The 20,481-nt window shown below is 50.4% G+C and overlaps 8 protein-coding genes across 8 annotated transcripts; 3 read left to right on the top strand and 5 right to left on the bottom strand.

Annotated features, from left to right (window-relative positions):
• Positions 1–2,166: 2,166 nt before the first annotated feature.
• J7T55_015523 (glycosylhydrolase family 7-1) lies at positions 2,167–3,426 on the bottom strand (the record flags this gene model as incomplete). The annotated part of the gene is made up of 1 exon (XM_053139766.1): positions 2,167–3,426. The coding sequence occupies one exon, from the start codon at positions 3,424–3,426 to the stop codon at positions 2,167–2,169; it is 1,260 nt and encodes a 419-aa protein (XP_052997246.1).
• Positions 3,427–7,843: 4,417 nt separating this feature from the next.
• Positions 7,844–9,385, top strand: J7T55_015522 (uncharacterized protein; the record flags this gene model as incomplete). Its single annotated transcript, XM_053139765.1, has 4 exons — positions 7,844–8,037; positions 8,181–8,484; positions 8,545–8,669; positions 8,758–9,385. 4 exons carry the CDS (start codon positions 7,844–7,846, stop codon positions 9,383–9,385), a joined length of 1,251 nt encoding a protein of 416 aa, XP_052997245.1.
• A 621-nt stretch (positions 9,386–10,006) lies between these two features.
• Positions 10,007–11,597, bottom strand: J7T55_015521 (uncharacterized protein; the record flags this gene model as incomplete). The annotated part of the gene is made up of 5 exons (XM_053139764.1): positions 10,007–10,047; positions 10,291–10,615; positions 10,678–10,857; positions 10,945–11,193; positions 11,247–11,597. The coding sequence occupies 5 exons, from the start codon at positions 11,595–11,597 to the stop codon at positions 10,007–10,009; spliced, it is 1,146 nt and encodes a 381-aa protein (XP_052997244.1).
• Positions 11,598–12,886: 1,289 nt separating this feature from the next.
• On the top strand, positions 12,887–13,891 carry J7T55_015520 (uncharacterized protein; the record flags this gene model as incomplete). The annotated part of the gene is made up of 2 exons (XM_053139763.1): positions 12,887–12,939; positions 12,997–13,891. 2 exons carry the CDS (start codon positions 12,887–12,889, stop codon positions 13,889–13,891), a joined length of 948 nt encoding a protein of 315 aa, XP_052997243.1.
• A 33-nt stretch (positions 13,892–13,924) lies between these two features.
• J7T55_015519 (uncharacterized protein) lies at positions 13,925–15,863 on the bottom strand (the record flags this gene model as incomplete). Its single annotated transcript, XM_053139762.1, has 6 exons — positions 13,925–14,121; positions 14,206–14,216; positions 14,283–14,576; positions 14,650–14,771; positions 14,853–15,228; positions 15,406–15,863. 6 exons carry the CDS (start codon positions 15,861–15,863, stop codon positions 13,925–13,927), a joined length of 1,458 nt encoding a protein of 485 aa, XP_052997242.1.
• A 953-nt stretch (positions 15,864–16,816) lies between these two features.
• On the bottom strand, positions 16,817–17,479 carry J7T55_015518 (uncharacterized protein; the record flags this gene model as incomplete). Its single annotated transcript, XM_053139760.1, has 1 exon — positions 16,817–17,479. One exon carries the CDS (start codon positions 17,477–17,479, stop codon positions 16,817–16,819), a length of 663 nt encoding a protein of 220 aa, XP_052997241.1.
• A 617-nt stretch (positions 17,480–18,096) lies between these two features.
• On the top strand, positions 18,097–18,570 carry J7T55_015517 (uncharacterized protein; the record flags this gene model as incomplete). Its single annotated transcript, XM_053139759.1, has 2 exons — positions 18,097–18,248; positions 18,405–18,570. The coding sequence occupies 2 exons, from the start codon at positions 18,097–18,099 to the stop codon at positions 18,568–18,570; spliced, it is 318 nt and encodes a 105-aa protein (XP_052997240.1).
• A 733-nt stretch (positions 18,571–19,303) lies between these two features.
• On the bottom strand, positions 19,304–20,470 carry J7T55_015516 (uncharacterized protein; the record flags this gene model as incomplete). Its single annotated transcript, XM_053139758.1, has 2 exons — positions 19,304–20,025; positions 20,113–20,470. 2 exons carry the CDS (start codon positions 20,468–20,470, stop codon positions 19,304–19,306), a joined length of 1,080 nt encoding a protein of 359 aa, XP_052997239.1.
• Between the last annotated feature and the right edge of the window lie 11 nt (positions 20,471–20,481).

The raw sequence follows: 20,481 nt of genomic DNA, 5'->3' as shown, positions 1-20,481 counted from the left end.
TTTTGTCCATTTGAAGTTTCAGCCACGGCATCCGGATCAGGTCTACGGTGGAGTCCGTAGAAGGAGATAGACACCGCTCTATATCACACTCCGATATAGGGGCATGGTGTCATCTCATATCTTCTACACTCTGATCATGTCAATAAGCTAGTAAACGCTGTTGTGCTTATCTAGGCAATTTGATCATGGTATTTGATACGTGCGCAGTAGTACTCGATTTTATAGAATAACGCTCGAATTGCCAAGCCGAAAGCATCTCATCCCGGGACAGTAGCCATTTTCGGGCAGATATTCCCTGCACACCCGCGCTCCCAACAATTTTCGCGATATCAGTAAGCAGCGCTCTGAGGCCCGGATTGTAACCATCAGACTGAAATAGGAAACTCATGAGTAAGTAGCGTCAAGATGTCTGCAATGCAACCAGGCATATCGGTGCCAACCCACTTACCTGCTTGCCAGTGGTTACTTCGCGCAACACGCCGAAGCTGCACCACCAACTACATCGTTGTGGTGAGCACTTTATGGTGACAGTTATCCTCATATTTAGGAAAATGCCGTGACCGAGACACTCACCCTTCCTCCAAGACCACAATCAGTGACAATTTCTGTCATTGGTTGTCGCTTCTAGCGGTACACACAACCCTTGTTCAAGCAGACCGGTATCAACAAGAAAAGATACATATCAGCCCGGGGAGATAACCAGCCACTTCCTCCCAAGCTCCGACTCGTGGAATAATGACCGGGGGGGGGGGGGCATTCCAAGGTTAGCAATCAGACACCTGGTAGACGCGACCGGTACCGCATTGCTTTTGAAGGAGCGTAGGACCAAAGAATTGTTGAGGACAGACAAGCACGACAAGGTCACCGTCGAGGCCGTGGTGCGCAGTTCTTGATCAGGAACAACAGCATTTGGACGAGCTTTTGAGCGCACCACTCTTTATTTGACTGCTGCCGGGTAAGTATTCATGATCGATCGTAGACACTCGTCTATGCTAGAATCGACGTGGTTTTAGCCAGCGCAATAGGTACGCCATCACATTTCACTTATGGACTCGGTAGCGTTCTGATTCTCAGGTATAAGAGGTAACCCCTTGTAATTTAGAGACTAAGATGAGTTCAATTTGGGATCGTTGTGAATAGATTGGAGCTTTGATCATAGTGCATGGGCAGCTGGAGGCTTGATTTCTGCTCCCGACTTGTGTGTCTTGGTACTGAAAACCTGGCTGTGAAGAAATGCACAACAGTTGTAGATAGCATCCATTCATCATTCTGTCTTGGGCTAACTGAGTCTTTCGGGCTCGGCCTTCAAGTCTTGGTTACACACGGCATCGTGCGGCGTACTGTGTTTCCGTCGACTGCAGCAGCCTGTCTCCACTCCCGCATATGCAAAGCCCATGCGTACATATGTATGTGCAATATAAATCCAGCCCTGTGGGCAATGGAAAGATCAAGAAGTCACGACATTCTGAGACTCCTGCTCTCTCGTCATTCATTAGCTATTATTACAGTCGAAAAACATGGAATCCATGATTAGTTAACTTGTAATAAATGGCGCTCGTGGACTCAGGTTCGCACAGCTTTTGCGAGTGTGATAGCTTAGACTTGAAACTGTGCGTGTCAACTGAAGAGTCAACACACCTTCTATCCTCATACAACGGACACAGAATTGTCCCGAAGTTCAGTGAACTGACGTTCTGATTGATAAATACAGGTTTGGCAGGATCTTCAAGATGAATGGTTGATTTATTCTCTTTGGTATGATCCTATCATGGCCCCCGTCTCCCAATTCAACCTCTGCACAACCGCTGCACTTCGAGGCAAGCCAGTCTGAATCTGCGGTCACTACGGCCAGTCTCAAAATCTTGGATGATTTACTCTGAGTTTTCAAGCATTATTACTGCGAAATCTTCGAGGTTAGAAGTGATGGCTGCTTCTAGTCTTTCGTAGGTTTACACGGCTACATTAAGGCAGTGCATGAAGTGGAACCCGAGAGAGCCTGTTCAAATGTTTACTTTATTCTTCTTGAAAGACTAATATCTGAACCAATGTACAGGTATATTGGAGAAATATCTACAGCTGAAACCTCTTTTATACAGCGTCTTCGCGAAGCTCTACCGCAGGCATGCTCTTGCACGCATGTTGTGAGGTAAGAACCAGCACCCACCTCTAGAATCTCATCATACCCCTCTTTACCTTGGAGGAGGTCGAGTTGCTAGAGAAGGTCGAGCCGATGTCTCCCCACTTGATGTTGCTAAACACCACATGTGTACCCGGCTCGTTCTGCTGGATCAACGTTGGATTACCCTCGGTGGCATTGCAAGGGCCGTTTGAGCCTTCATCTAGCCAGTTCATATATCCTCCTGCATCGTTCCACATGCTGAAGGCTAGCACCATACCCCGACCCAGGGCCTGGCCCATGGTTTTCAAGTTGCCGAACTGATCTGCGCTGCCATCGACAGCTGAGCACCACGTCGAGTTGATGGAATCACCGCTGGGCGCGGAGATGGCACTCGGAACAGTTACGCTGCCCTGCTGGTAGATGCGGCGGATCTCGCTGAGAGTTCCCGACGTTGTGCCGTCGTCCGTAATGAACTGTGTGATCACCGTGAAGGGCTTGCTCGTGTCGACCGTTCCACCCGTTGCCCAGTAATCTTTGAATCCCTGGTTATAAGGGTTGAAGCCACACCCACCCTTGTCACAGTTCGAGGCGTCATCGGCGCAAGGGTGGGGCGTGAACGCGGCGGCGGCGCGATTAGACTCGAGAATGTCCATCTCGTTGCAGCAGAAGGTCGACTTGTCTGTGTTTAGAGTGCCGTTCTTCCATGTTTCAACGGGGCACTGAGCATCGCAGTATCCTGCGCCGTAATTGGCAGCACCGGTGTTCAACTCGCTCCGGCCGCCGGTGATGTCCATCTCGGAAAGGTATAGCGCGCCATTCTGGCCGCAGGGTAGCGTGGAAAGGTCCACATCGAATGTCAGCTCTTGGCCAAGTAGCTGGAATGAAACATAGTTGCTGTTGTCGTTGTCGAGGAGGTAGACTCGTGGTGAGACACTAGACAGACCGCTCGCAGAGGGCACATATTGTGACAGAGTCATGGACGAGCCCGAGGTGACGATGCCTGCGCCTGTATAGTTGGCACCCTCGATGAGACAGTTCTGACTGCAGGTTGCTTGGTCTGGGCAGAGCGTCGAATTGATGCCGGTCGAGGTCGTGCATGATGCGTAGTCTGCTGTGTGTATCCAGCGATAGTTCCAATCGAGCACGACGGACGTGTTTTGCTCCACGCAACCACCGGTGGTAGTGCACTTGGAGGTTGTGAGCTGGGGGTGGACCTCAGGGGTTACGGTTCCGGGCTGCTGAGCGACTGTAAACTCCAGCAATGCCAAAGCTGCCACAACGGCGGTAGGTCTTAGTGTGGACGCCATTATGACCGAGCTGTCGGATGTAAGCTATCGAGAGTCAACAAGAACTTGGCAAAAGCTTGTCTGCTCTGATAACCACTCCAAAGCCTGGGCGACATCTTGCCATTTATTCCCGTCTCAAATCGCCCTTTTCGGAGGCAATCCACCGCGAACCCCTATAATTATTAGGAAGTTGGTTCACTCATGATGTAACTGACACAATGCGGGCCGTTGGTCCTGGGGAAATAGGAATGTGCTAGGCCGGATCGGGGTTGCGGAGGGAGACGGACGACTAACAAGCTCGGGGGTCTTCGTTTTGGGAGGTTGAAACGTTTAGGGGACCCTCTCTCGTATGTCCGATTCGTGCTCATCCCCAATTATCCAGGGTTTGCGGTTGCATCGGGCGCTTGATGGACTTGCCCCTGACAATAAGCCTAAATGAAGCTGTGTCCGAGATCCTGAGTCAAACTGCTTAGACTGGGCTCCTTAGTAATAATCGGATGACTACTTAGCCCAACGGCTTGTAGAGGGAAGTCTCATCGCTCACGAGCAAAGATGTTTCGAGAGACACTACAGTGCAGCGAATATGGCCCGGGAGAGAAGAACACAATGAAGATATTGACACCACTCCGGCTGATTTTCCCATCCAGGCGTAGCCTCATCAAAGACTGCTGAAATAGCTGGTCATTTCATTCATTTCAACGAATAGCAATAACGGAGCCTTAAAATCGTGTTGTAAAATAGAAATGGACCCTTCACATGCGAGGAGCTTTGGGCCAGACATCACTCTAGAGCATCAATGCATGCAGGCACGAAATAGAGATATCCCAATAGTGGAACAGACGGACAAAATAAAAGGCCGTCCGATATGGTGAGAGGATGCTGGAAGGTTCATGCCATTTTGTCACTGCGCTGCGCCGTTTCTTGGCATGTCAGTTTGCCTTTCGCTTTGTTTCTTGATCTGAACAACCGGCGGCGATGATCCCCAGATTTTTGAGCACAGACATATTCAGCTTCGGACTTCATCCCGACCGGTCAATGGTTGCTGAGTTCAACTGACTCTGTGGCTTCGCTCGGACGCTGCCGAGAGCTTCTGCATATCGAGTCACCACAAGCTTTAAGATACAAGCTCAGACACGCATTCCCGGGACCTCGGGAGCGCACGCAAACAGAGACCTACACGTATAGATCCTGAAAATCAGGCAAAGAGCAATTCAAGGACGGACCACCAGAAGACAGAGGATAGTGGCGCCATATGCGCGGAAGATTTACGCGGGTCGAACAGTAACGGATGATATATGGATGACTCGGCTGATTACGAATCCGCGGGTACTCCGTTGTTATGTGAGCATGAGCTTGATAGAACTACCTTGATCTGCAAAAAGCATATGCAATGAATCTCCATTGCTGATTGAATATCACATCTGGTGGGTTCTAGAGGAAGCTGTCCTCAAGAAGGTATTCAAACGATGATGCCGCCACAGCGTGACGGGTTTAGTGATTTACGGGATTGGCCAGATTTTTCGTGAGGACTTGCGTGCTGGCCATTTGGCGGGTATCACTGCTCCATTGAGACGACGTTTCCGTCAAGTGCCCAATCCTAAGTAAACTCATGTCCTGCAGCATGTCAACTCTGCTCCCCGGAGATGACATGCCTGTTAGTGCTCTGGCTTTAACCTGCGCGAGTGTCCCAGACATAGCCAAGCAGGGCGTGACCACAAGGATATATTTTAGTGTATGGTACCTATCCCAAGGATTTATGATCTTGAGATTGTGTTCTACTTCTTTGCAACGCGTCGACGCTGACTAGGATAGCTAGGTGAGCTACTCGGCGACGAACCTTATCACAGCAATCTTTGGTCTCTCACTTACCTCGTCAGTCCTTGCGCTCAACAGCGATGAAGGGACTATAACGACTACAGTGCAAGCTATCAGACACCCCAAAACCCTTGTTAATGAACGAATTGTGATCTTCGCATTATGCCACCAGGCCACCGCGAAGGGTTCATGTCTCAGGTCTCATGATAGAACCAGTTCTGGATGGGAGGGTTATCATGATAACAGAAGAAGTCATTGGAAATCGATATTGTTGGCTTAAAAAACTCACAATGACGGAGTAGATACACCCGCCCGTCGACGAGCCAAATGATTTAGGCGTGTTAGCATCTTGAAGACGGCACATGCGTAGGATTAGCTCACATAACCAAGGTATCGGCCGATATCCTGAGTCTTCACTGGCCACTCATACTTCCCTGGTATTCTGTGTCAAAGCCACGGCACCGGCTGGATGCCGTTCAAGCCGAGTCGCTTCCACAAACCCTGGAATACTCACACCCTACACAATGCTGGCTTGGGGGCCTAGTCGCTGTCATGACTCTCGGTACGACAGTGACGGACTGACACGAGCCTTGTAATGCAAGAAAAGGACGTTGATCTACAGCGAAAGCATCGCTTGGTATCAGTGCCTCTGTTTTAAAACAAATATGTGTACACATTTCCCTGTCGTTCAGAGCCGGGTTGGCTGATTGATACGTAGAGTTGCGCAGGTGTGTACTTCGTCCCCGCACTCGTAGACTAATCCAGGAGCCTTTTGTTTTGATGACGAGCGAGTCTGGATGGCTTTCCGCCATCAGGGCTGAGAGGAGACATCGTGATTTGATTGAGTTCCTGTGAACATACGCGGACGTCTTCGGGCCAACAGTATACCAAGGCAGGTGTCTTCCTATAGCTCAGTGATGTTGACATACCATCGACAACACGTCGTACCTTGTTGTCAGATGTACCACATCTGGGCCGAGGATGTGAGGCAAAGCATGATATATAGCACCTGATGAAGTGCTTGCCTCCTCTTGCAAGTGTATGGTTGACAAAGCTAGCGTCACGACACTACGACCCTAGGAACAGATCTCTGAATTCTAGACCTCTTTGCCAAGGGTGTTGCCGGTAAAATTTTGGGTCTGGAGCGAGCCGACCCGGACAGTGACTCGTGACCTTGGTTTCATCGTGCACAGCTGCCCTGCACAGAAGGGCACTTATGACGGCAGGCGTCGAATAAATCTACAGAGACAGTAGCCAATTTGTTTCTTGAAACCTGACGTTGCGATATCAACGTCGTGAAAGCCTACCGCAGGACTGTATACTTTTCAAGCGAAGCTTGACCAGGTGATGGTGGTATTAGAAAGGGACAGAAGGAGCTTGGTTGCGCCTTAAGCATGCGCATGAGTAGCCTGGTAGCAACCGTCGGCAAAAGGATTGGACGATGCGGCAATTGAAGAATGTTGGTCTCGGGCGAACGTCGGGTAATTAAGAGAGATTAAAATGCCTTCAGACGAATGAAGTGTGTTGCTAATATCGCATCTGACTCAATACTTCTCGCCTGCACGATCGATTTTATGGTGTTGTGTGCGCGCAAATCGCTCCGAAGAACGGTCATGTCAGACAGCCAAGACAAAAATGTGGCAGCTGCAGTGCTCGGATTCCATCGGCCCTGTCGGCTGCAGGCATCAAGGGCGGTAAGGAACCGTTTGCAGATCGAGGGTCTTCGCAAAACGCGCCCATATTTATTGAGCCACAAAGAGTCTATACGTGGCCGCACAGCGTCACATGCATGTGTTGTACATTGCCGACCACGTCTGCCCGAGTGGGTGAAAATACCCGAGTCTCTGGTCTCATCCGATCATGCAGTCGAATACCTCTAGAAGGATTTGCAGGCTTCCAGGACTTAGCCCCTTTCACAGCGCTGCTACGTGGTACACATAGTCTCGTCTTCTTTTCGGGCCCTCCTATTGGTGTCTCGGCGTGATTAAACTTTGAATGCCGTAGCACCCGGAAGCTTGAGGCTAGACGCCGAGCATATGGGCTATGAAAATTTGTTTTGTGCCGCGGAAATATCGGCATTTCCTCGCGATGTGACCAAGTCTTGAGCAACACGATGTTCAGTCAGAACGCGTCGATACAGCGGTAGATGCATCGGATATTCTCGGTGTGGTCAGCTACGGGAGGCTATATCCTATTCGTGTTGCTGCTCCTACCGCTCACCGTACATTCATGTTCATGTGCTACGCATGGACGCCAGTTCGGTGTCTGGATCGGCGTTCTCCACATTGGCATCGCTGGACATGCATACGTACCGAGTCATGTACATTCAAACTCAGCTACTAGACTAGAATGTTACCTCGCCGCGACAGTCCATCCCAGAAACCCCCAGCCTTTTGGGTTTTAAGCGCATACAGCTGGCTCCCTAAAGCTTTTTGCTGACCCACATCAGACAGAATCAACGCCCAAAAGCTATGCTGAGCGAGCTGGCCTTACTCCTCTCCCTCACTGTCAGTCTTGGGGTTACCGGCCCGCATGTTCAGGAGTGAAGCCGACACACTCCTGAAGTCGAGTGCTGCTCGCGTATGGCCTGACTGAAACGGCTTGGGAGTCGAGTCTGCTGCTAATGAAGACGTTTCTACCCCCACAATTCGTCCTAGAGGAGGTGACAAGTGATGACTTTGTCATTGCGTCGCTTGCGTGGGGCTTCACGCTGGGATTTGGCTGGCTGACCGTATCTGCGGCCATCACTCAAAGCGCTAAGACCTGGAGACGATATGGATCTCGATCAATACACAACACATACATTTGGTTGATTTGGTTGGAGGTTGTTGTGTGTATAATCTTTTCGACGATCTGTTGGCTGTATCTAAAAGGCACGATACCACCGAGGCAGGTTCTTTCCATCATCTAGCCCTTAGACATGCTGACTGTATTTTGCTGACCGGAACCTCTCGATATAGCTTCGCCTTTTACTTCACTATCCTCACAACATGGGCTCTTCAGGTTCAGTTCCTGCTGCAGATCATTATCAACCGTTGCTCGATCTTGCTTCCTGACAAGCGGGCCGCACGGCACTTGAAGTTCGGCGTGGCACTTCTCATCACTGCAATTAACGTATCGGTGTACTGCATTTGGGTTCCGGCGCGGTTACAAATTTCGGAACGATATGTCGTTATTAATGAATACTGGGATCGCACCGAAAAGGTTATTTACCTGCTCGTCGATGCAGCACTTAATTTATATTTCATTATAATCGTCAAACGCGTAAGTGTACCACCGTCTGCTAAGTCCTCTGGTTGATCATGATTAACAGTGTTATCGTAGAATCTGGTGGCAAACGGATTGAAGAAGTACAAGAGACTGACCAACTTCAACATCTTCATCATTGTCTTCTCCTTGTCGATGGACATTCTCATTATCAGCATGATGAGTCTCAAAAACACTTTCGTGTAAATTTCCCCGGGCTACGAGATTTACCGACGTCGAGAGTTGGGAATCCACACTTCGTCTAAGAACTCGCGCTAACTCTTGATTTAGTTACATGCAGTTCCATCCTCTTGCATATATGGTGAAGCTTAATATCGAAATGACAATGGCCGACCTTATCGCCAAGATAGCAAAGAAACAAGAGCGTCTCCCAACATACCATTCTAGCTGGAATCGGAGACCTGGCGGCGGCTCAAGAATGCCCAGCTTCGGCAGCCGCAACAACACAGTACAGCCTTTACCGCCCGCCAGAAACGCCGTGCCTTTCCGAGTGTGGCAGAGCAGCGTATCGGCAGGTATGGACAGCGCCGCGGTCTCTCGCAGGGGCAGCACCAACACCCCAGCGAACGAGTTGACGTTCGTGACCGTCCCCGAAGACCCGATCTGGAACACCGCGAGCCTTACTTCGGGGACGGAGGCCCCGGCTGTGTCCGATTTACCATTGGAGTTGTACATGGTGAAGGAGGTGACGGTGGAGTCAGATGTCGTTCGTCGGTCGACCTTTGCGCCGAATGGAAGCCAAGTCAGCTTGGAAAATAGCTGGGGCCGGGGGTCCCCATCGTCAGGAAGGGAGCGGACGGATGATAGGGCTACATTGCGGGAAGCTTCACCCCCGGTCATATGGGACGGCTCCCCATCCGTGTCTACAACCATAGCCACAGGAAGAAAATCCGACTGATGAGGTCGCTAATAGACACGATACGTGTTCATAAGAAAGGCCAGTATCGTGATTGATCAGCTTTTGACGTCATCCCATAACGATGGTACTCGAGATGGCTGAAGTCATCGTGCTGGTAAGTATACTTAACAGGTTTCCTTCGGAGCAAAGCCCTAAACTTGATCTCTACTTGCGGCCCAAAAGAATATCCGACTGGGTTTCAACCTTTGATTGGAGACCACACAAGCCGAGGAAAATTCGATATCCCTTCATATGTGCCAAAGTGTGTGACAATTTTACGAAGAATCATTCGCGACCTTCTTTCACAACGCCTGTCAGCAATATTCGGGAAAATCGTACCTTTACTGTTGGCCTCTTTGAGTCGGGGCCACGGAGTCACCTAATAGTCTTGTGGGTTGCCTTGGGCCGAGACCTGGGTCCGTCGAAAAGACGCCTAGTATAGCTCAAAATTACTGAAATCTCTTTCGTGAACCGTCATGATCATTACTCTGGGATGCATCCAGTTCTTCCTCAACAATACAGGCAGTCCATGATGCTTGATTCAACCCCATAAGGCCAGAGCAGCTTTCTTCAGAGCTACAATGGCCGGGCCTGAGAACTAGCGATTCTTTCGGATAGAAATCATGCGTTGAACTTCAAGGCCTTGCTCTTCACATCTGCATCTAAATTTTATCCCAGGAATCAGAGTCGAGGTTGGTCGATTTCTACATGCTGTGTGTCGCAAGTATCTGAAAGTCATGGCCTTGCTGCTTTCCTTACCATAGGATTAGGTTCACTAATATGCGTAGTCGTCCATTCCACCTCTACAGTCTGTCTGCAGGTAATTCCATGTGCTGCGAGCAAAGACTCATCGCTATCGTTGCCCTTACTTCCTGTGACTGTAACCTGCGGCTTTGACATCGAACCTTTCGTGATCGTCGTCGTCTGGCAGTATCCGGGCTGGTTCTGCTTGATGGCGTCGACGCCGGTGATCTTGCTGCGCGGCTGCATTTCGATATCATAATGTAAGGCAGAAGATCCCCTCCCATCAACACCGTGGCGCCCGGAGCCTTCCAGTCTGCTCCAATGGCCGTTGTTTTGGTGAGTGCTGCCCCCGCCGATTGTCACTAGGCCCGAGCGGCTTGCGGCACCGTTCCGTCTTTCGTAACCTATGTGTGCACTGTCCTTATTCCCGGATTTGCCCAAAGTTGAGGGCATAACTGATTTGATGACAGGACGAATGATCGGGCCCTATGAATCATTATATTAGTGGTTTAAAATTCGGGAAATCTATGAGTGGAACATCGGCGTACCAAGGTTGGAAGACACGAGGAGACGATCCCACTGCTGATTTCGATAATATTCCAGGCCACAGGAGTAGCCAATGTGAATGGGATATTTTTTGAGCTGTAGTGCAGATATACTGTGAAGCGGTAGATGCTCGTAAAGACGACGTAAGAGCCTGACATGAACATGAAGACAAGGAATGTCTTCTGCGTCAAGTTTGTCCTTAGTCGAAGGACATGCGGAAGGGGCAAACACAGTATACCGATGTCACATAAAATACTCGGTACTGAGACAAGTAATTGCGCCAAGAAGACATTAATGCAATATCCTTCCACCCAAGGTTCCCAAATCTTTGCTCGCGGTGTACACTGGAAAGCAGCGGCAAAGACACCTGCGATGTTCCAGGATGTTGAGAGTCCGCCGAACACGTAGGCCCAGATTCGGACGGACTTGATTGGAAATATACGGAAGTATAGGAACAGGAGAGATATTTTGTACGCGTTGACTCCTGTAAGGTATATAACCTCTGCCCCGACGATAGTCTATCACAGATATTAGGCACGAATGTTGGTCTGATTCTCGAGCTGAGCCTCACCTTATTCAGGGCTTGAAGCTGTGGAAGATTAAGGCGGCCCGAATGCAATCCCACCCCTTGTTCTACCACTACAAAATTGAAAGCTGCGTTTCCGAAGAGCAGCATTAGAGTGGCCAGGGTCAGCCAGTCGTCGGTCCAGAATGGCGCTTTGATTTTCAGTCTCGAGATACATCGTAGCGCTACAACGAGTACCGCAATAACTGTGAAGATGATGGTGATGTTGCGGACCTCTTGCCTCTTGTCCTCTTCCAGTGGCTGTTTTGCGGCAATGTCCGTGAGTTCCTGGAGGTAGGCCCTCTCAGCGGGTGAAAGGCTGGTATCGTTTACCGGATAGTACGCCGCAGTGGCCATATCGACAATATATCTGTGGTGCTGGTCAACTTGAAAGAACTTCAAAGAAGTCCGTGTGCTGTAAATATTTGAAAGTTCTGCTTCGCGAGGAGATAAATAAGGAGTGCCGCTCCACTGTCAAGAATCAAGAGGTGCAATTTTCGAAGTGGGGGATACCATGATCAACATCATCATCTCGATGTGAACCCTCGCATGCGACGGGCCTCGTACCAGTGATTTCCCATGGGGACGGGATTCGCGGATACAACGACGTTGAAACCTTCACGGCGACGTCAAAAGTGTGTGGGTAACATTATCAAAGTCCGTGCCATCTGGTGGGATGATCCCAGCGGGGAAGCTCGGATGCGGAAAGCATCGTTCATAACATGAACATGTAGTTTCATTACAATACCAAGATGGGAGTTTTAGGTGCGTTGTCCGATAGCTAGGCCGCTGAAGAAAAAGGCACCCGGAAATGGCCACATTAACGGGCCTAGAGTACCTTTGCACCGCTTCTTTTGTATCCTATACATCATTCAGGTACAATGAAATAGGGCAACTTTCAGCAGCCTGGCTGCTAGATAGTATAAGGCACGAAGAGGCATTTGTAGGTACCAGCCCTTGTGTTGTGAAAGGAATAGCTTGTTACCTTTCTCAGTAAGTTACCTTGAGGCCATTCAGTGTTGGGCGGAATACTTAGAGGGACGACTAAAGAGTCTGTTATATGACAGCTATCTAATGTGGTAATTGAGACGTCACTTGGGCTTCACGGCATGTGGGCTCAAAGTTTGCACCAAATTGTGTTGATTTGAAGAGTAGGCTGGCCTAAGAAAGAAAGGAAGGAAAGAGAGCTCTGGCGGAGCCCTTGGGGCTGCAGCTGTAGGGTAGGCGGGCCTTATCGATGAGGGTGCACCTGCAGGTACCCGCATGGGGGCCTGCAGTGACCAACCGCCCTAGCCCACAGCCACCAGCCTTAACTGTAATGATCGTGTCCCCTAGCTGACTTGGTGATCCAGATGATCCATCCGTTCCTGACCCAGCCCTGGTTTTGGCATATCTCGTGACTCAGCATCATAGTGCTAGTCGGGCTGCGTCGTGACATCTCCAAGCCCCGTGGGCACCGTGGGATCTCGTCAGCAGTCCCTTTTCAAATTCCCGTCTTCTCTCTCCCCTTGCCTATTCGGCCCTGTCGTCAATGCATGTCCAGGAAGTTTTTTAATTTTGGCACAACTGTCCCCTACTGCTTCAAAAGCTTACAAGCCCGATTTTGCCCTCTTGCACTCAAGCGCAGCACGGCCAAACGTGTCAGAATGGCGTCAAAACCTCCATTTACCAATTTGCAGCTGGTGGAGCGTGTCGACAGGTATGGTACCTCACTTCCCGCCAGGGTAATTCAATCTGATCCTGACATGGAAGCTAGCTGGCCTTACTTTGCCAAAGACCCAGATGCCTATCGGCAGAACATGCAAAACTACCATTACTTTCTCATTGAGGGTTATGACAAGCCCCTCGGCTACGTTCACAACCAATTCGTCGAGGAAATGGACTGGCCAGACTGCTGGAAGATAGATTCTGAAAAGCGACTCTTGACTCTTGTCTCTGCAACTGACTTCGAAACACGAAGTCGACTCATGAACGAGACACTCCGCAAGAATCACAAGTCCCAGAAGGTCCCCGAGTTGGCACGCTGGTCGGACGAGGACTTCCCAATATACTCTGCCACCGGAGAGCATGTCCTCACCATGAACGGGTGTGGCGTAGATATGTTCGGCATTGTCAACTTTTCTGTCCACATGATCGGCTGGGTAATGACTGCTGAGGGTGTCAAGATTTGGGTTCCTCGCCGGGCAATGACCAGGATGAGCTATCCTGGAATGCTCGATAACACCGTTGGTGGAAGTTTGCCTGTGGGAGAGAAACCCATTGATGGCATCGTCAGAGAGTGTGAGGAGGAAATCTGCCTCGATCCAAGCTACACCCGTGCCAACATCAAGCCTTGTGGCACCAACTCCTTCCAGCTAACCCAGACCGACTCGCAACTCACTGCATGCCAACATCAAGTGCAGTACCTCTATGAAATAGAGCTCCGACAAGAAATCGTCCCAAAGATCGGCGATGGCGAGGTCGGTGAGATACACTTGAAGACTGTTGATGAAGTCCAGGAGGCTATGAAAAACGGCGAGTTTAAGCTGTCTTGCAACATGACATATTTGGCATTCCTTATTCGTCACGGCTACATCAATGCCGAGAATGAGCCTGATCTCCCCGAAATCTGCGCTCGACTTCATCGAAAGCACCAGGTTTTTATCGCCTAGATGTCGAGATCTGAGTCACGGCGGAGGAAGATTTTAGGGTGCCGTACTACTATGGCAACCCTCGATACCCGCGACCCCTCTGTCTCGCATGTCGTTGATGATAATGACAACTTCCTCGCCAATATCCTCTTCTGTCTCGACCTGCTCTTCTCCAAGATATGACACGATCATTATATCATCAAAGGCTTGGGGAGAGTACTTGGCGAGCAAGTACTGGACATCTTGGAATGCTATAGGAAGTTCTCCATGTCAGCAAATGGAGGGGCCGAAATTATACTCGAAAGATTGAAATTATTTTAGATCTCAACGGTTACACGCCACTGAGCTGAAGCTCCACACAAGCGCCTCTCTAGGCGTCTAGTCGCTGGGTTGCCCTCTCAAGCTATCGTACAACATTTGCAAAGCCTCGTTGCGGTGGGCCTCGACATCGAAAAAGTGAATGAAGTCCCATCCCCGAGAGAAGTCTCTCTCGAGTTTAGCCGCATTTAGACCAGTTTCGCTGCCTCGGCCGGACCACATAACCCCCTGATCATGGCTCGCCTTTACAACACGCTGAGTTCGCGGCCGGCGGGTGCTATCATAGACTCTGAGGGCGTCTAGAGCTTCGTGAGATGTTTTTGTCTGGCCAAGCAACGTGGAAAGGATGAGCGCGTCTTCGATGGACATGCCGCCGCCAGACCCCAACCTGATTTGCTCCGTCAGAGTTCATTCCCAGACATTCCAAGTATGCGACTACCAAGTGGGCACATATCACTTACCATGGTGTAGTGGCATGAGCAGCATCACCTAGCAAACAGACAGGCCCGGCACAGTACGAAGGAGCCGGGATCGCATGTTCCCAGAGGTACAACGCGGTCTGTTCAGATTTCTCACAGAAGAACTGGTAATTTGTATGCATCTCGTGAGCAATCCCCCGATATTGCAGGAAAAGCTTCTGTTGCAAGGAGCTGGGTGTACGTACCGTTTCGATCGCTTTCAACAAACATGGCGGCCAGTCGTGGCAGATTTGCCTTATTTCATCGGCAGACACAGGACGAGTATGAGCTTCGCCACGGTTTTGATCGAGACAAGCAAGCAGCATGACTACCGCCTGACCTCGGTCGAAAATCGAATACATGGAGGCCACGCCATCGCCGACCCACCCGCGCTGCCAAGTATCGTTGATGTCGAGCAGCTGTTGAGCCTCGCTGAAGGGTTTGATGCTGAAAAGGTTCCACCAGCCCGTGTTCTTTGGATGGGCACATGGATTGTCAGCCCCCAATATCAATTTGCGAACGGTGCTGCGTATCCCGTCCGCACCGACGAGGATGTCACATTCATGGGTTGTCTTGTCGGCGCTGTGACAGAATTAATGACGTACGCAAGGTCAGGGATTCTAAGTCATTATGGAGCAAGTGCATAGCGACTAACAGCGTATGAGATGAAGGTGAGTATATCCATGTCACCATCAGCACCGCAGCTGTCCGGACTCTGGGCCCTGCAGTACATATATATTGAAAAATCGACAGACGTACAAGTGTAGTTCCAAAGAGTCGTCGGGCCTAGTCTCAAAACCTTCAAGCTGTTTGGACGTATGCATTTGCTGTGGGGGAGCATCTGCCAGGAGGACTCTCAGCAATGCCGCTCGGGAAACACTCCTTACGACGTGCTCAACGCATCTCCCCCCCTCTTCACCAACCATCGCGATGGTGCGACCCTGGTCGTCTCCGACTGCCATGGACGCGGTGAATCCGTCCAGTTTGAAGGCGCCTGCGGCCTCGAGACAGGCGACGGCATCGGGGGAGATGAGCGCGAGCGCTTCGAAAGCATTGTAGTGAATGCCAACGCTGGCCCCGGCCTCCCTGAAATTGGGCGCGGCTTCGAAGATGTGCACGTCCAGGTGGCGGTGTTGGCGGAGGGCGTAGAAGAGCGTGGCACCTGCTATGCCACCGCCTGCGATTGCGACACGAATCCTGTTGTGAGGCTGGGTCATCGTGAGTTGATATTTCGGCCGATGATAGGTTGGGGAGCACTTTTGGACTTGTGCTCCTGGCTTCCAAGAAAGCGGGCGATAGACTGAATGCAATGGTTTTAACTGGTGCTGCTTTCGGTGTCGCTTGCCAACGGCAACAGCGCCCTTGACCTGTAAGACTGGGAGTGCCGCTGGGCTGGCAGGTACTAATTACCGGCACAGCAATGCGGATGACTGCCTTTCTGATTTGGTTAATAGCTAGACAGCGCAGCCACCTCTCCCCAGTTAGGTTAGTCGCTGAGCAAGAGGCTAGCGGTATTCCTAATTGGGCAGGTAGTATCACGCACCGACTGATCAGTGGCTCAAAAGTTGTCTTTCGTTCTAATACCTGTGATGCAGTCCGTGTTTCTAATGGTGCTTATGTATGTCGATTCCCCTTTAACGTAGAAAACATAAACCGTATTGAGTTGGGATTTTGATAAAATGCGAGTAGCTGAAGCCCTTTAATCAACCTTTATCTATGTCTATGTACCTATGGCCTTCCCGCCCAAACATGCACTGAAGCCAAAGTACATGTTTGAAATGAACCGAATTCAGAAACTTCGCAATCGCTACAGTCCAAGCAAGCCAGTATTTTCGATAGCACCTCACCTCCCCACCCCCCAAACCCAAAAGAAAACGGTCTCAGCACCTGAGACCCGACGTCAATTCTAAGGAATAGATCACGTCGCCTGAGCTGATGTACAGAAATCAAGGTGACGTGATACAAGTCCATACTATCGTCCTCGCTCGACACTGATCTACATTACACTCTTTTGCTATTATCGGGCAAAGCGGCTTTGGAGTTATTGATCCAGTAGATAGTCTGCATTTGTGAGAACGGTGTTCGTATTGCAACTAATTACAAGATAGAACAAAGGTTGGGTAGTAACTTACATTTAATTTTAACAAGCCTCCTGTGACATGCCATCCTGTCAGCTGGAATCCTTCTCTTGACTTTCAGTAGAGGTGTGACTTCCTCCCATCTCGTCTTGGCTACCTTGATGACGAGGAAGTACAGAATGATCTGAATTATCGTCGCCATCGTTAACCAAGCTCTTATATTTATCAAACCTAGAGCCGTCGTTGTTGATCGGATGCATGCGTGCCATCAAGCTTTCCCACATCGCATCGCCGTCCTCAAAGTCGATCGGGTCAGTTGGTTCTTTGTTTGACTCGATGCTGCTATTAGTTGAACTTGTCCCTGGACTCTCACTGTGGCTGCTGTGGTCGGAAGCTTCCGGCAACTGGAACGCGACTTTTCGTGGTGCGCCCTTAGACGCCGTGTCTGAGCTTGGGGCTACCATCTTGCCCGGAGATGAGTGATCTGGAATCGCGTTGTCTGCCTCACATTCTGAGACCGCTCGGGCGGCTGCATTTGTCCCTTCCTGGACAGATACTCCAGGCAGTGACGACTGACTCTTTTTGGCTTCTGCTTCTGTATATGCTTCCTCAAGTTGCGTTTCAACCTGCTTAAATTCCCTCCATAATTTCAGCAGTTGTTGGTTGCGGCTTAAACTAGATTGGGCGCCATCAACCTCATTAAGCTGTCCAAGGAGGTACGCCTTTCTGGCGGCGAGGTCAGTTATTATCGTCATTGCGGCAGTGCGGATTTGTTATGGACGAATAGAGCTGGAGAAGAGAAAATAGGTTAGAAGAAAAGGTGCACAAGTGTAGCTGATGCACTGATTGAAAGGTATCGTAGTGGTAGTGTCTGTATGGTAAACTCTTTTCTTGGACAGCGAGGTTAGAAGTAAGGATGGAGCAGTAAAATGCAGCGTTGCTCTCGATGGTGGGGTCCCAAGCTTACTTTATAGAGTAACGGCCTGCTCGCTGAGCCTGTTGGTCACGTGCCTGCAATGGACGGCTATCCCATTCTTCGCAATCAAAAGGCTTACTATGTGAAGCAAGATACAAACTGCCATTTAAGACGGACTATATAGAAGATGGTGCGAAAGAGTGGCCCGCTCTATGATGAGCTAAGTACAGTAAAGCAGGATTCTAAAAACAGAACTCAAAACTCTACAACATGCGGTACAAACATTGTGACTTGTAGCGCCTACGCGTACAATTCAGCCAAGCCTAGTTGCGACTGTCGCTCCACACACAATTCTATCCCAAAAGACCAAGTATCTCATCGTTGAGGCCTTTCCGCGGACGGGTTAAACTGAGGTTCACAGTGTTGCCCCCTCACGCGTCTATATTGACGCCTGCCATGGCTGGTACCAACGTATTCTTCTCTTACGACCTCTGCCTTGCAATGTTCATGTCCACAGCCTGGGGTGCCGCATTGATTGTGAAACCCGTCGACAGAATCGCCGTAGATGATGTTTCGGCAAGTACCACAAGCCCAGCCGATAAATGGAGGTGCGCTTGACTTGGAGGAGCCGCTTCGACGACTCCGCTCGCTGGACCTAGAACGGTGGCTCTTGGGATAAGTTGCTATTAGCATTACCTTGGAAGTAGGTCTTCTTTGGCTTCTGCCTAACTGGTTCTTTTTGACCTTTGCGAATGCAAATGTAGACCGTCAGCGCGGCACAACTGTGGAACACGGCAGAGCAACGGCCAATCACATGTTATGGACTCTGCATGGCATTCCCGTTTCGGCATCCAGTACATCGGAAACAAGCAGCAGGAACCGGAACACTCAGCCATGGGGATGACCAACGTAGCACAAATGTCTTCTTGAAAACTTTCCGTTCAGATTGCATCTCCATAAGAGTGCGGAGCACTTTACACGCGTTCCCATGGTGACTGCACTGGCTTGTGCATGGAATGTCTAAGGACCGCGCCGGACGAGACATAGTGTCGACGCCTTCGTGTCTGTTCCTCGTTGTGGACATGGAGTCTGCTCATTCATGAGTTGCCATGTCTCGGGTGTTGGAGCCGGTCGGAGGGTTTGCATTCTTCAAGTACTTAACGGCCGCCCAGTTTGCTGGGCTGAGCGAATAGGTTACCAAGCCACTATCACGCACGACGCACAGGACAAGCCTCTCCACGTTTCTGGAGGGACCGAATAACAACGGGACTTGGCACGCTGGCTGTGTTGACAGCCTTGTGACAAGATGATGGTTGCGCGATGCAACCCACAAAGCTGTCATCCTTGATTGTCTCCATTGGAGACAGTTCCACGATTGAATCATGATTCCTTTCTTTCACTTTCGTGGGCTCCTTTCTTCATGATTGAGATGAGTATGCTCCCTGACCATGCGGCAGAAGCCGGCAACATTCGTTTTAAAATATTTCTTTTCACTGTCATGTCTATTCCCTGCTCTGGTTGTAGCCCAGGCGAGTTGCTGCGCTGATGCGTGCAGGGCTGCGGCTGATTCATTTTTCTCCCTCAATTGCCCTGTTTACAATATCGGTGGATTTGTGGGCTTGACTCCCATGGGCCTCGCTCAAGCTTGTACAGGAGGTGCTCCTCAGATCTCCAGCGCCTGTACCTGCCTGACCTCGTCAGCATCGTACTGCAACTTTCTATCCAGCTCATCGGCCGCAGCAGCTGCTGCAGCGTCAAGGACATCTACAAAGACAACAACCACCTCTTCGTCCTTGACAACAACTTCTTTGGCCACTTCGGCGCAAGTTGGAAGTGGTGGAAGCTCTCTGCCTTCCAGCACGGGGATATCTTCATCGACGACGGCGAGTTCCAGGACAGTAACGACCCAATTCAGCTCATCTTTTCCGAGCCATTCCAGCAGCAGCTCACTTATTTCGTCATCGACTAGCAGTAGCAGCTCACCTCCATCCAACAGCTCATCCCTATCCAGCAGCACCACCAGCACCACCAGCACCAGCACTACCAGCACCAGCAGTGGTAGCACCAGCACCAGCACCAGCAGTGGTAGCACCAGCACCAGCACCAGCAGTGGTTCTTCTGTTTCATCGTCGAGCAGCAGTTTCTCTGCTTCGTCGACAGCACAGCAAACATCCAACATCAGCACCAGCTCAAGTCTACCAAGCCTCAGTTCGACTGCCACACAGCAGACCGCATCGTTTAGTAGCAGTTTTGCCAGCTCCACCACCTCAAGCTTCTCGACTGCCTTGGCTTCACCTCCACTGACCTCCACTGTTGCAAGCTCTAGCGCTGTTACTTCACCGAACCAGGTCACAACGCCAATGATAACAACAACCCAGGCTCCCGCTTCGTTGACCAGCGTGATGTATTCGTCCCAAAGTACATCTCAAACTGAGAGTGACACCCCGAAAAGTACCGGAGCGACCTCGTCACGATCACAGTCCTCCCATATAGTGTCACAAGACGAGTCTAATTCTTCAAACTCGATTGAAGTCTCACGATCCAGCAGCGAAGACTCCCGGGGAACATCCTCGAGCATGGTTGTATCGTCGTCGAGCCAGTCGAGAAGTCTAGGCAAGAGTGAAACAGCTAGCCTGACATCAGACGTGCTCACCAGTACCTCGGGGTCGATGATGCCGGGCAGTACCTCAAGTGATGGAGGGTGGACTTCAGCTTCAAATCTGAACAGCTTGCGGGACAGCTCATCACCTGGAGGTAGCTCTAGTGGGATAGTTCCAAGCACACGCGCTTCAACTTCGCAGGAGGGCTCAACGACCGTTGTATCCAGCATCACGGTAGACA

This window comes from Diaporthe amygdali (assembly GCF_026229845.1).
Source record: "Diaporthe amygdali strain CAA958 chromosome Unknown NODE_5_length_1802954_cov_64_987939, whole genome shotgun sequence".
Classification (NCBI taxonomy): Eukaryota; Fungi; Ascomycota; class Sordariomycetes; order Diaporthales; family Diaporthaceae; genus Diaporthe; species Diaporthe amygdali.
The sequence above is the reverse complement of the archived record's forward strand: the minus strand, read 5'-3'. Positions and strand labels throughout refer to the sequence as shown.